This window comes from Littorina saxatilis, linkage group LG13 (genome assembly GCF_037325665.1).
Source record: "Littorina saxatilis isolate snail1 linkage group LG13, US_GU_Lsax_2.0, whole genome shotgun sequence".
Lineage (NCBI taxonomy): Eukaryota > Metazoa > Mollusca > Gastropoda > Littorinimorpha > Littorinidae > Littorina > Littorina saxatilis.
Genome location: NC_090257.1, coordinates 33,733,304 through 33,747,528, shown reverse-complemented (window position 1 = coordinate 33,747,528; position 14,225 = coordinate 33,733,304). Strand labels below are relative to the sequence as shown.

Here is a 14,225-nt window from a genome sequence, read left to right as displayed (position 1 = left end):
AAACAAGATACAAAGATGCTGAACCGTTGACAGAGAAAAGTGCTATAGCTACAGCTGTTGCCCTGCAAGAAATTTACAGACGTGGACCACTAAAGTATCCCAGAATGATTCAGTGCGATGATGGTAAGGAGTTTAAAGGAGCTGTCAACCAGCTTCTGTTAAAACATCATGTTACAGTGAAGAGAGGTATTCCAGGAAACCACAGGTCACAGGCTATTGTTGAGAGCTTTAACAAACAGTTGGCAGAAAAACTGTTTTCATATCAGTACCATCAGGAATTTTTGGACACAGAAAGTAAATTGCGTAACACTGAATGGGTCAAAAGATTACCATCAGTACTTAGAGCAATGAATCTGGAGGTATTTAAAGCTACAGGGTTAAGACCAGTTGATGCAATCAAACAGAAAACAATACCTGTTGCTCCAAAGTCAACAACACCAGTGGCATTACTACCTTTCAATCAGAAAGTCAGATATTTATATGCACCCGGTGAAGCTGAGGGTGACAGCAGGAAGCGTGCAACGGATCCAATCTGGAGTATTGACATTCATGAAATCAAGAGAGTAGTAGAGACAAATCCACCTATATATTACTTGAGAGAACCAGCACCGCAAAGAGCCTTTGTAAAAGAGGAATTACAATTAGTTCCACGTGGTACAAATGTTAAATGATTTTTTATTTCAGATTTTATAGTGTTAACAAAAATGGAAGCTCTGAGAAAGAATTCTAAGCAACTTCATTTTTTTAATTTATATTTTTATTTTGAGTTATAAAATCAAACTCACAGCGATGGAAAACTCTGTATTAGAATCTTTATCGACAGTATTTGACACCGTTGAATTACAAGTAACGGATCCTCAAAATGTGCAGTCCAGTGTGCAAGACGCCATTGAACAAATTCCAAACAATCTTGATTGAACCTCCAGTAAAAGTGCAGATAGTCAGTTTAATAAAATACAAAACAGTCAGTGATGAGGTGCTAGAAGTTCATGTTTCAACCAGACAACTAGCACTTAATTCTATGGCAGAATTGAATGGAAACTGGGCAGATGAAATGATGAAACGGTTTGAGCAAGCTGCAGAGGATGCAAAGATGAAAGGATCCGGATGGTCAGAAGGTGAAATTCTAAAAATAGAATTGAAGCTAAGTAAATTTGCCCCCATCAGAGGTAGAAGTTACATACCTTTACCTCCTGCTCTTGTCAAAAAACGTGCTGTGCTGAACATAAAGAATGATGATGACAAATGTTTTATGTGGTGTGTTCTGGCAAGACTGTACAGTGTAAAGAAAAATGCAGAAAGAGTGTCTAACTATCATGCATACAGAAATAAACTAAACTTTACTGGTATTGAATTTCCTGTCAGCATTACAAGCATTGACAAATTTGAACAGCAAAACAAACCCATCACCGTAAATGTTTACACGTGGGATGAAGAAGATGAACTGAAACCAGTCAGAATATCAAAGAACTCACCAACGATTGGTGATTGTGATACTAACCATGTTGACATGTTACTAATGACTGATGGTGTAAAATATCATTACACTTTGATTCGTACAATGAGTAGACTGATGGCGAGCACAAGCAATCCCAATAGTAAACAAGACTTTTGTAGGCGATGTCTCTTGCGTATTCCATCAATTCATGCAGCACTTATACACAAGCAACATTGTAAGAGCGTTGATGATGCGGTTGTGAAGTTAACAACACCACCGCCAGACAGCAAAGTGTATTTTAAGAATGTATGCAAACTACAGAAAATCCTTATGTTGTTTATGCTGACTTTGAATCTATCATTGTGCCATATGAAGGACCTTTACCAAAAGACCTACCTAAAACAGTAACTCTAAGTAATCATCAAGTCTGTTCATATGCATTTATTGTTGTTAGTTCAGATGGTAAACATTCTAAACCGCAATTGTACAGAGGACCTAATGCAGCAAAGAACTTCTTACAGCAAATGAACCAAGTGCGAAATGACTGCTCCAAACAACTGAATCTTTCAGACATTGTTATGAAACCTGAAGACCAAGAACAGTTTAACTCTACCACACAGTGTTGGATATGCGAACAAAGTCTAACACCAAACACAGACAATCCAATAGTAAGAGATCATGATCATGTAAGTGGGCAGTTCCGAGGAGCAGCACACAGCAAATGTAATCTACAATTAAAGTTTGATCCTAAGACTTGGAAGCTTCCAATCTTCTTCCATAACTTGCGCGGTTATGATTCACATCTGATCATGCAGGCAGTAACTGATGAATACAAAGCAAGATGCATTGCGCAGTCTTCAGAAAAGTACATGGCCTTTACTCTGAATAGTTTACACTTCTACGATTCTGCTCAACATCTGATGGGAACACTTGAGTCTTTATCTTCATCACTAACTGCTTTCCCAATCACATGTAAGTACTTTGACAGTGACTTAGTTAGAAAGGGAGTCTATCCATATGAATACATGGATTCGTGGGAGAGGTTTGATGAAGATGAGTTACCACCAAAGGATGCTTACTTCTCACGGCTGAAGGGTAAAGGTATAAGTGACGAAGACTATGAACACGCTAAGACTGCATGGAATAAATTAGGATGTAATACAATGGGTGATTATCATGATCAATATTTGTTGGCTGATGTTTGTTTACTTGCAGATATATTTGAGAATTACAGAAGAACATGTATGAAGCACTACAATCTAGATCTTCACATTACATATCTGCACCAGGCATGAGCTGGGATGCATTTCTTAGATTTACAGGAGTAAAGATTGACTTGCTATCAGATCTACCTACACTTCAGATGATTGAAAATGGACTACGTGGAGGAATCAGTATGGCTTCACACAATTACTGCAAAGCCAACAACAAATACTTGGACGACTTTGATCCTATGAAACCTTCTAATTACATCATGTATCTAGATGCAAACAATTTGTATGGTTGGGCAATGTGTCAGACGCTTCCACTTCGGAACTTTAAGATCTATTCAGGACCATTTTCACAATGTGTTGTGCTGACAATATTAAAAGCAGGCCCAGACAGTCGAAAGGGATGGATACTAGAAGTTGACTTAGACTATCCACTATCACTTCATGATCTACATAATGATTATCCTTTAGCTGCTGAGAGGTTAAAAGTAAACCCAAGAGAACCTCCAAAGCTGGTGCCCAATCTGTTTCACAAAAAGAAGTATGTGTGTCACTACAGACTGTTACAGTTTTACATTAGACATGGATTAATTTTGAAGGCTGTTCATCGTATAATTTTATTTGATCAAGAACAGTTTATGAAACCTTACATCATGAAAAACACAGAACTGAGAACCAAAGCCGCTGATGCATCAGAGAAAGACTTTTTTAAACTGATGAACAACAGTTGCTTTGGTAAGACAATGGAAAACCCACACAAGAGAAAGGATGTTAGACTTGTTACAAGAGAAAATGAGGCCATCAAGCTGACATCCAAACCACAGTATCAAGACTTTAAATACTTTCATGAACAGCTGTATGGTATCTTAATGAAAAAACTTGTAGTCAAGCTTGACAAACCAGTATTCATAGGCTTTACTGTGCTAGAGTTGTCAAAACTGTTGATGCTTGAGTTTTTGTATGATTATTTGAAACCAAGATATCCCAAATCGAGAGTACTTTACACAGACACAGATTCATTCTTACTTGACATTCCAGCGGATGACATTTACAAAGATCTAGAAGCTGAAAGTCCTGCAGTAAAAGGAAAAGATTCTTTTTATGACACTTGCGACTACCCTAAAGAATCACCATTGCACTCAAATGTTAACAAGAAGGTTATTGGAAAGATGAAAGATGAAATGAATGGGAAGATAATTAAGGAGTATGTTGGATTGCGTGCAAAGATGTACAGTGTTGCAAGTGAGAAAGGGGTGGTTAAAAAAGCAAAGGGTGTAAGCAAACAGGTTGTAAAGTCGAGCATATCGCATGATAACTACAAGGAAGCACTGTTTCAGAAGCGAGTGTTTCACCATGACAACCCTAAGATCAGTTCCGCGCTTCATCAGATCAACACAACTATTGTAAACAAGAAATCTTTAGATGCTAATGACACAAAGCGCGTTTATTCATCACCAGAATATTCTTATGCAATTGGGCACTGGAGAATAAACGCGGCTCCAAATAGTCTGAGTGTGTAATAAGAATTTTTGTCAATCGGGAAAACCCGCTATGACAGCTTTGTTCTGACTGCAGCGGGGAAAAGGAAGTTGCTTGCGTTTGGGAAGTGTTTGTGAAAGGGGAGTACTAGGCTTTGTTGAGTTTCAAAGCAGCCACCAAGTACACTTGTCAAAGCTTGAATCAATAAACAAGTCATTTGCATAAAGTGCACTCGGCGGCCGCCTGAAAAGGCAGCCTTTAGAAGTTGTTTGACGGGTTGGAAGAAACATCAATAGCAGGCAATACAAAGACCTGGCGCTCCAGGCTGGAGCGCTCTGCTCAACCGTGACTGACTTCTCACAACTGAGTGTAGTGACGGGTTGGAAGAAACATCAATAGCAGGCAATACAAAGACCTGGCGCTCCAGGCTGGAGCGCTCTACTCAACCGTGACTGACTTCTCACAACTGAGTGTTTTCTACCTGAGAGGATCGTGTTTGGAGTTGTAGTGGTTCTTGCATGGGAGAAGTCCAATATTTTCTGATCTCCTCATTACTTTCAAACATTGTCTTCAAATCTTTTCTCAGAGAGTAGATTTCAATGAAAGACAGACCAACTGTAGAAAACCTGCTAAAGTATGGTTTCAGCAAACGAGCAATCTCTCTCAGTTTGCGTGAATAAGCTGGTGAGATGCCAATGTTTGCCTGCAACCACTCTTCCCACTTGTTTTTGTGAATTCCTCGTTCCTTTTCTTCCTGAAAGAATTTGAAAGATGCATCCAGAAGAGAACCATACTGAAGGTTAAAACACATACTGGTGGCCTCCTGTCTTTGAATCTGCCTGTATCCTTCCTTCAGCTTTTCAATAGCAGCATCTGATGACCCTATTTTCTCTGAGGAAAAAAAGAAAACTTCTTTCCTAACTGTCTTACTCACATCAACCTCTTTTGACTGCAAGTATTGATGGAGTTCTTCTGGTGACATAACCTTTCGTTTTTTCACCTGCTCCCCATACAGAGATGTCAGTTTTCTTTTTGGTTGGGAGAGAAATCTAGGTAGTTTCCTACTTTCTGATGGCCCTTCTCTTTTCATTCTATTCAATACATCAACATAATTATTATGATGAAATATATGCTCCTCAATGATACCAAGTTGTTCTACACTCCATCTGCTTTGTTGATCCATATCTTGAGGAAGAAGTTCTCTCTCTAATTCTTCAGAAATGCTATCTTGAGACATAAATATTTAGCAAATATAGTGACAGTAAAAACACTTCTCTCACAGAAAACACAACTGCGCGGTTGGCGACTCCGGAATGAAATGACAAAATCACCAGGCTATGTTACTATCAACACCAAGTGGTGGGCGGACGTGACGTAACTGTTGCTATCACATAATTTAATCTTGTCTTGCCATTGGAGGAATATAGAAGACTAGCTTGCAGGCCTCGCAAAACACACGCTGGCTCAGTGTTTGTCTTTACCAGATCAATACGGTAGTGTTGCCGACGACGGGCAGATTGGATTAATATTTCAATGGAAACTAAATTTAGCGTTGTATGAGAGAAAGGGAGAATGTACGTTCTGGGTTACTGATTCCGACAGACCCGGGATTGGTTCAAAACAACCTTACTTTACTGTATTTTTTTTGTATGGATTTATGCAGTATTTTTCTGATTTTGTCGCATGTTTCATTTTAGTAAAAGTTTAGTCCAGAAGCCTATTTTGCGTTAATATTTAGGGTCTGTCGGAATCGGTGAGCCAGAACGTACATTCTCCCTTTCTCTAGAGTTCCTGGGTATGAAATCCCCGAACGTTTTTTTTCATTTTTTTGATAAATGTCTTTGATGACGTCATATCCGGCTTTTCGTGAAAGTTGAGGCGGCACTGTCACGCCCTCATTTTTCAACCAAATTGGTTGAAATTTTGGTCAAGTAATCTTCGACGAAGCCCGGACTTCGGTATTGCATTTCAGCTTGGTGGCTTAAAAATTAATTAATGACTTTGGTCATTACAAATCTGAAAATTGTAAAAAAAAATAAAAATTTATAAAACGATCCAAATTTACGTTTATCTTATTCTCCATCATTTGCTGATTCCAAAAACATATAAATATGTTATATTCGGATTAAAAACAAGCTCTGAAAATTAAATATATAAAAATTATTATCAAAATTAAATTGTCCAAATCAATTTAAAAACACTTTCATCTTATTCCTTGTCGGTTCCTGATTCCAAAAAAATATAGATATGATATGTTTGGATTAAAAACACGCTCAGAAAGTTAAAACAAAGAGAGGTACAGAAAAGCGTGCTATCCTTCTTAGCGCAACTACTACCCCGCTCTTCTTGTCAATTTCACTGCCTTTGCCATGAGCGGTGGACTGACGATGCTACGAGTATACGGTCTTGCTGCGTTGCATTGCGTTCAGTTTCATTCTGTGAGTTCGACAGCTACTTGACTAAATATTGTATTTTCGCCTTACGCGACTTGTTTATATTTAGTCAAGTTTTGACTAAATATTTTAACATCGAGGGGGAATCGAAACGAGGGTCGTGGTGTATGTGTGTGTGTGTGTGTGTGTGCGTGCGTGTAGAGCGATTCAGACCAAACTACTGGGCCGATCTTTATGAAATTTTACGTGAGAGTTTCTGGGATTGATATCCCCGAACGTTTTTCTCCTTTTTTCGATAAATGTCTTTGATGACGTCATATCCGGCTTTTCGTGAAAGTTGAGGCGGCACTGTCACGCCCTCATTTTTCAACCAAATTGGTTGAAATTTTCGTCAAGTAATCTTCGACAAAGCCCGGGGTTCGGTATTGCATTTCAGCTTGGTGGCTTAAAAATTAATTAATGACTTTGGTCATTAAAAATCTGAAAATTGTAAAAAAAAATAAAAATTTATAAAACGATCCAAATTTACGTTTATCTTATTTTCCATCATTTGCTGATTCCAAAAACATATAAATATGTTATATTGGGATTAAAAACAAGCTCTGAAAATTAAATATATAAAAATTATTATCAAAATTAAATTGTCCAAATCAATTTACAAACACTTTCATCTTATTCCTTGTTGGTTCCTGATTCCAAAAACATATAGATATGATATGTTTGGATTAAAAACACGCTCAGAAAGTTAAAACAAAGAGAGGTACAGAAAAGCGTGCTATCCTTCTTAGCGCAACTACTACCCCGCTCTTCTTGTCAATTTCACTGCCTTTGCCATGAGCGGTGGACTGACGATGCTACGAGTATACGGTCTTGCTGAAAAATGGCAGCTACTTGACTAAATATTGTATTTTCGCCTTACGCGACTTGTTTTGTCTTGCCAAGCATCCGTCTACAATGTATCATCATTCATCCATCAACATTTGTAATAAATATGTAAATGGCAAGTATACAAGACATACATATATATATATATTATATATATACAACATTAGGACATAACAGACAGACGGACATATAACATCCGTTCGCATACAAGTAAGGCCGGAGCTTAACATAACATGCAGATTACAGTACTTGACAATTATGGACGTATTACCTGCTTAATACTATTACAGTCAGTTAATAATACCGTCAAACAAACAAAAACAAAGAAAAAAAAACAAACAAACAAAAATCAAAGCAAAAACACATATATATACGCAAACCATCACATCGCTGCACAACCTAGCGTATTACCTAACCAACTCTTCATATGGGGACCATAATTCTACAAATTTGGTAATGTTACCAGAATTGAAACTGGAATATTTTTCTATTTCAAATCTGAATTTCAAATTTCTTAAACATATTTCTAACAGTGTGTGTGTGTGTGTGTGTGTGTGTGTGTGTGTGTGTGTGTGTGTGTGTGTGTGTGTGTGTGTGTGTGTGTGTGTGTGTGTGTGTGTGTGTGTGTGTGTGTGTGTGTGTGTGTATGGGTATAGCGATTCCGAGAAAACTACTGGACCGATCGTCATGCGACTTGTGTTTCACTTTTGTGTGTGTTCATTTCTCCTATTCATTTTCTGCCTCAGGAACGAAACTCCAAGTTCGCGTCAGTGCCGGTCATGTTCGGGATCACGAAGAACGAGGCCTACTCCTACCTGAAGCAGCAGGAGATCCACAAGGGCATCTCCGACTTCCGCAAGACGCAGATCATCAGAACATACGTGCAGAACGTCTTCCGGTACCACCGCCAGAAGGTCTACGAGATCCTCGACCACCAGTACACCGACTGGACCCAGCCCTCCACACACATGTCTAACAGAGACAACATTCTGGAATTGTTGAGGTAGGGCTAGCAGAAAAAACCTGCTCTATTCTCATTGATCAATATGCAGAATGGATGAAGCCTTCCTACCGCATGTCTAATCTGAACACTTTCCTGGAGCTGTTGACATAAGGCTAGCAGAAAATCAACGACATTCTCATTAAATACATTGAATGGTTGACGCCTTCCAACCAAATGACCAACAGAAACATCATATTAAAACTGTTAAGATGAGAACTTACGCAATTTATGTACCCAGCTTGTCAACCCTATGGGGTTATCTTAGCCAGGTCTGAGATGGCGAGCCGAACTGCTTTCATGGAAGGAGTGTACATTTATGAGGGGAGACAAGCGATTCATGACGTCAAGCCAATTGAAGGTACATGCGTACGAGGTTCTGGACCCCCCATACGCTGTCAGGTGTTCTTTTGATGCTTTTGGAGGTTCCTAATTAGTGTAGCAAGAGAGTGTTATCATAGAGTGTTGCGGTGAGTGCTCGGACGGGGCGGCGTGAGAGCATACTGGGAGAAGGAACAAGCGTCGGGACAAGCAAGAGAAGAGAGGATGAAAACAATAAAAAGAGAGAAAAAAAAATTATTAATAAAAAAATAAAAAAATAAAAAAATTAAAAAATTAAAAATAAAAGTGTAGCAAGAAATAGAGAGAGAGAGAGAGAGAGAGAAAGAGAGAGAGAGAGAGAGAGAAAGAGAGAGAGTGTTGTTCTCTCAGGGTGTGTCTTTCTCTTCTTTTGCACCACGTCTTCGTGTCGCTAACTTGAGGTTAGTGTGGTTCTGAAGCAATTGTGCACATACGTTTTCATGTTTTTCCGGGGGGGGGGGGGGGAGCGAGAGAGAGAGAGAGAGAGAGAGAGAGAGAGAGAGGGCATCTTTGGACCCTGAGTCAGAGACGGAGAGAGAGCGAAAGAGAGTGAGTGAGTGAGAGAGAGAGAGAGAGAGAGAGAGAGAGAGAGAGAGAGTGAGTGAGTGAGAGAGAGAGTGAGAGAGAGAGAGAGAGTGAGTGAGTGAGTGAGAGAGAGAGTGAGTGAGTGAGTGAGTGAGAGAGTGAGAGAGAGAGAGTGTGAGAGAGAGAGAGAGAGCCGAGAGAGAGAGACAGAGAGAGAGAGAGAGAGAGAGAGAGAAGGGGTGGCGATAGAGAGAGGGATGCCAAAATCGTACTGTACGTAGCAACATTTTCTGTGGAAAACCCTGGTGTGCTAAATCACTAATACGACGCTCTGTTTTCGATGCATAAAACAGTCCCTAAATCTGGTACCTCGTGTAATTTTGCAGAATCACGTGTTTGTCTCGGTGAGCATCCCCAGCTTGTTATCTATACAAGCGTTATAAGCCACGTGTCCGACATGTACAACACTTACGGATTGTTTGCGCGGAAGAAAGGAAAGGCGACATTTGTACATTAGATCAAACAGCTGCGAGCAGCGAACGGAAAGAGATTAGACATGTGTTCAACAGGATTCGTATCTCGCGGGATTCTGATGAAGGGGCTAACACGTACCCAAGGGAACGAGGTGTTAAAATGTTTCTTTACGTCCAGAAGTTGGTAGCCTAGTCGTTATTGTTACCGACACTCTTGTCTAAAGATTGTATACGTGTGTCATTTGTGTGTGTGTGTTTGGGGGGGGGAGAGGTGATGGAAAAAAAATTTGGCCAAAAACAGTGCGCTTTTACCAGACAGCTCTGACCCAAAGAAGAGGAAAGTAAGTCATGAAGGAAGCAAAACAAAGTTATATATATGTAGTGTTGAACAGCTTCAACAGTTTGTTTGCGGTGAAACACTTCATTTTTACGCCCCCCCCCCCCTACTATTTTTTGTCCAATGAAAAATGGCTAACGTTCAAAAAGCAAGAATCAAACCCATAGTTCTGTCCCTCAAGTCTTAAAATGTACCCCCATTTAAAACGTCTCTTCTTTTTCCTGATTTTCTCAGATGTTGCGAGATTGTTTTAAAGGGGTCTTCCACTGTATGAAAGAGTCTCCTCAACTCTTGACTTGACTTGATCAGTGGTTGAGGCCCGTGATGGCCTTTTTCACCGTTCCAAAGTTGATGGTGAAAATACACAAAAAGAAGGAAATGCGCGGCGGTGTTCAAATTTTTTTTTTTTTTTTTAGCGCATAGTGCTTTTAGTTATGCGCTATAGAAATCTCCTTAATAAATAAAATAAATAAATAAATGTACGTGTCACGATCTGGCAATCAGGGTCATATTTTGAAGGTAGATTCTGCTGCTATTCTCTTATCATATACTTTCCAAGTTGCTTTCCACAGTAATTCATTCTTGTTGCTGTGCCAAAGAAAAGTAAGATACATGTATATCACACGTTCTGAAAGTAGAGTTTTGTGCAAATAATTTGACGGCCCGAGATGAAGTTCATGTCTGCACTATTACTTGCTTTGTCACGGAAGGATGGCTTCGTTGATTTTCTTGTTACGCACGGATTCAAGGCAATTGAAACTGCAATAAAGAAATAGTTTCTGGCAATATGGCAGAATAATCTAGGGTACTCTTTTCCAGAAATAACAGTATGACATGCCTTATCCATATATCTGAGTTATGATTTTTAAGAAACCTACATACGCGAGCGTTAAGGTGATAACAACTGCAATATTATTAGTTTTCTCGCAATGTGGCAACATAATCTGAAGTGATAGTTTCAAGATAAAACAGCGGGGCATGCCGTATCTATATCTAATTAATGATTTTTCAGAAACCTACATTCGCGTGCGTGTCTATCTGTGTGCCTGTATGTCTGTCTGTACGATTAAATCGTTGTTTTTCACGAGAAATGTGGATCCATGTTTTAAGCTCAGGGTCTTCTTTGGTACCGTCAAATCAGTTACGGGTTTCTTTACGACCAAAGCAACATGTCAGTTACGGGTGGGTTTTTTTACGACCGATGCAACATGTCAGTTACGGGTTTCTTTACGACCGATGCAACATGTCAGTTACGGGTTTCTGTTCGACCAAAGCTACATGTCAGTTACGGGTTTCTTTACGACCAAAGCAACATGTCAGTTACGGGTTTCTTTACGACCAAAGCAACATGTCAGTTACGGGTTTCTTTACGACCAAAGCAACATGTTCACCGAAGTCAGTGAGGTCAGCAAGTCGTCACCATAAAGCACCAACATTATCAACTGTTGTGGCAGTTCGCGGAAGGTTTTTCTCTCTCTTATTTGGAACTTAGAGCCGACAGCTGACAAATACTTTTATTTGCAGGACAAAAGGATGCACATCTTTCTGAACGCGGTCGTTCATAAAAAAAAAACTGTAAAGGGGTGGCCACATTTGCTTAGATTGTACACCTTTGGTCCTTTCGCTGCCTGTAGGGGGTCAGTTGACGTCCTTTGTAACTTGCTTTAACGGTCAACAAACCGTTCAATAAACAACAACAGAAGTAACAGAACAACGACGAACAAACAGTGTGTGTGTGTGTGTCAAGTCAAACAGTTTATTTACCAAATGCAAAGCACAGGATTTTGTTATGGTGTATGCATCTAAACTTCACACTCCTTCCACACGCATATTATATCATAATAAATATGTACAGATAAAGTGTTCAATTTCACTGGGCCTATTTACATGTGTACACCAACCAGACAGTTCAAAACGGACTTGTTGTTCTTTTAGCCGCACCAATTTGACAGGAGTAATCACAGGTTACATGGATAAAGATAAATGAATTCCCTAAAATCATATCTAAAAATATAGTCATCAATAGGCCTATAATAAATCCGAGTACATGCTAACACAGTTATTCAAAGGACACAACCCTTACATCTATTAAGATATTTCATTTAAGGATACTCGATCCCTTTCAAAACTTTAACTGACACATATCACAAATCTAACAGATCTAAGAACGATCCACCATTGAGGCCGCAAGGACTGCCTCAGGAAAGAAACTGTTTCTGAAACGAGAAGTCCTGCTCTTCAGAGCGCGGAAGCGCTTGCCGGACGGGAGGAGCTTGAACAGATGTGCGTGTGTGTGTGTGTGTGTGTGTGTGTGTGTGTGTGTGTGCGTGTGTGTGTGTGTGTGTGTGTGTGTGTGTGTGTGTGTGTGTGTGTCATTTTAACATCAAGGGTACACAGTAAGGAGTCAATTCAGGTAAACACAGGTAAAGCTTTGTTTACAAATATTTCCTGGCAGCGAACAGGTTAAAGAGACACTACTGTTCTTCAATTTTACCCCTCGTTGCTGCCTCCATATTTCGAAGCCTTCATCATACTGATGTCAGTGCGTGTTGGTTTAAACGGTTTTTATTCAGCTAATTACAAATAATAATGCTGCATGCAATCAATGAAATAAATGGTGTATGTGCTTGTTGCAGTGACGGCCAGTACGTGGCCCCCCTAATCAAGACGGCCAACTACCACTCGGAGACCGCCGACACCTATCTGTACTCCTTCTCCTATTCCACACAGTCCGAGGCCACCGCTCCGGACAGCGAGGAGGAGATTCAGGTGAGTCGGCCTTTCTGGTCAGCCGGTTTGATGGGCCGAGAGGCACGAGAAAGTTACCAACCGGGGGGGAGCCAGCGGCGGTCTTTGCTTGGTTGAAATTGAGAATTATTGTGGTTTCAACAAATCAGACGATCAAGTTCTGGCAGGATCTGTGGAGATCTTTAAATCTCATCTCCACCCAGTCTATGACTTCTTTATATGCGCTCCTCCCTTCCTTCCGTTGATCAAATGCCAGAAGTGGTTTTTCAACGTATTGTCACAGATACAGACACAGACCCCGCGGTTTGTTCTCTCCCGTTTGGGTGACACCCACTTTCGGTTCGTGCACCTCGGCCGTGGACACAAAGTGACAGTCGGACCACCGCTTCGTCACCCGACTCTGGTTATCGCAGGGAGGGCGGACGGGCGCTGTGGCGGGGTGGTAAGACGTCGGCCTCTTAATCGGAAGGTCGAGGGTTCGAATCCCGGCCGCGGCCGCCTGGTGGGTTAAGTGTGGAGATTTTTCCGATCTCCCAGGTCAACTTATGCGCAGACCTGCTTGTGGCTTATCCCTCTTCGTGTGTACACGCAAGCACAAGACCAAGTGCGCACGGAAAATATCCTGTAATCCGTGTCAGAGTTCGGTGGGTTATAGAAACACGAAAATACCCAGCATGCTTCCTCCGAAAGCGGCGTATGGCTGCCTAAATGGTGGGGTAAAAACGGTCATACACGTAAAATTCCACTCGTGCAAAAACACGAGTGTACGTGGGAGTTTCAGCCCACGAACGCAGAAGAAGAAGAAAAAGACGTAGGGAGGGCGGCACTGTACCCAGGCACCTCCCCGGGCGAGGCACAGTCGTCCGATTGAAATCTTTTTTTTCTCATGAAACCCGATTTCGCCGGATTGCTGATATGCACTTGACACGTTCGACAGAAAGCCCGTTAGGCGACGTCATCAAATCAGGGGATTCCCCTATTTTTGGGTTGCACCTGTAACGTTCGCGGTTCGCCGATAAAATCGTGCAAACATTCGGCGCGTCATCGGCGAACTGACTTTTCATTGGTTGAATATTGTTGTATCTTCATCATTGAAGAGTGACAATGCTGACGGCTATTACGCTGTCAACGGATCACGAGTCTTTTCACGTGATATTTCTTGATCTTATGACCGGTGTCACCGATACATTTCGCCACTAGTTAGTACACCGAACCAGGCACGGTGTAACATTCGCCGAACGTTCGCTGACCTAGTTCGGCTTGGTTCGGCTGTAGTTAGTAGCGGGCTTTTAACTGACTATGTTACTAGCCCATGAAAACGGCCCCTATGTTGGTTGGTTGGTTCTTCGTTTTTCGCGTCTTTTCAAACTTTTTCG

At 40.8% G+C, this 14,225-nt stretch overlaps 1 protein-coding gene across 1 annotated transcript in view; it reads left to right on the top strand.

The window, feature by feature from the left end:
• LOC138945874 (neuroligin-4, X-linked-like) overlaps window positions 1–14,225 on the top strand; it is a gene marked incomplete at its 5' end in the record, with an annotated part of 80,350 nt that overhangs the window by 35,903 nt on the left and 30,222 nt on the right. Inside the window, 1 exon segment of the mRNA XM_070317394.1 lies at window positions 12,738–12,870. Within this exon segment, the coding sequence (XP_070173495.1) occupies window positions 12,738–12,870 (133 nt within the window).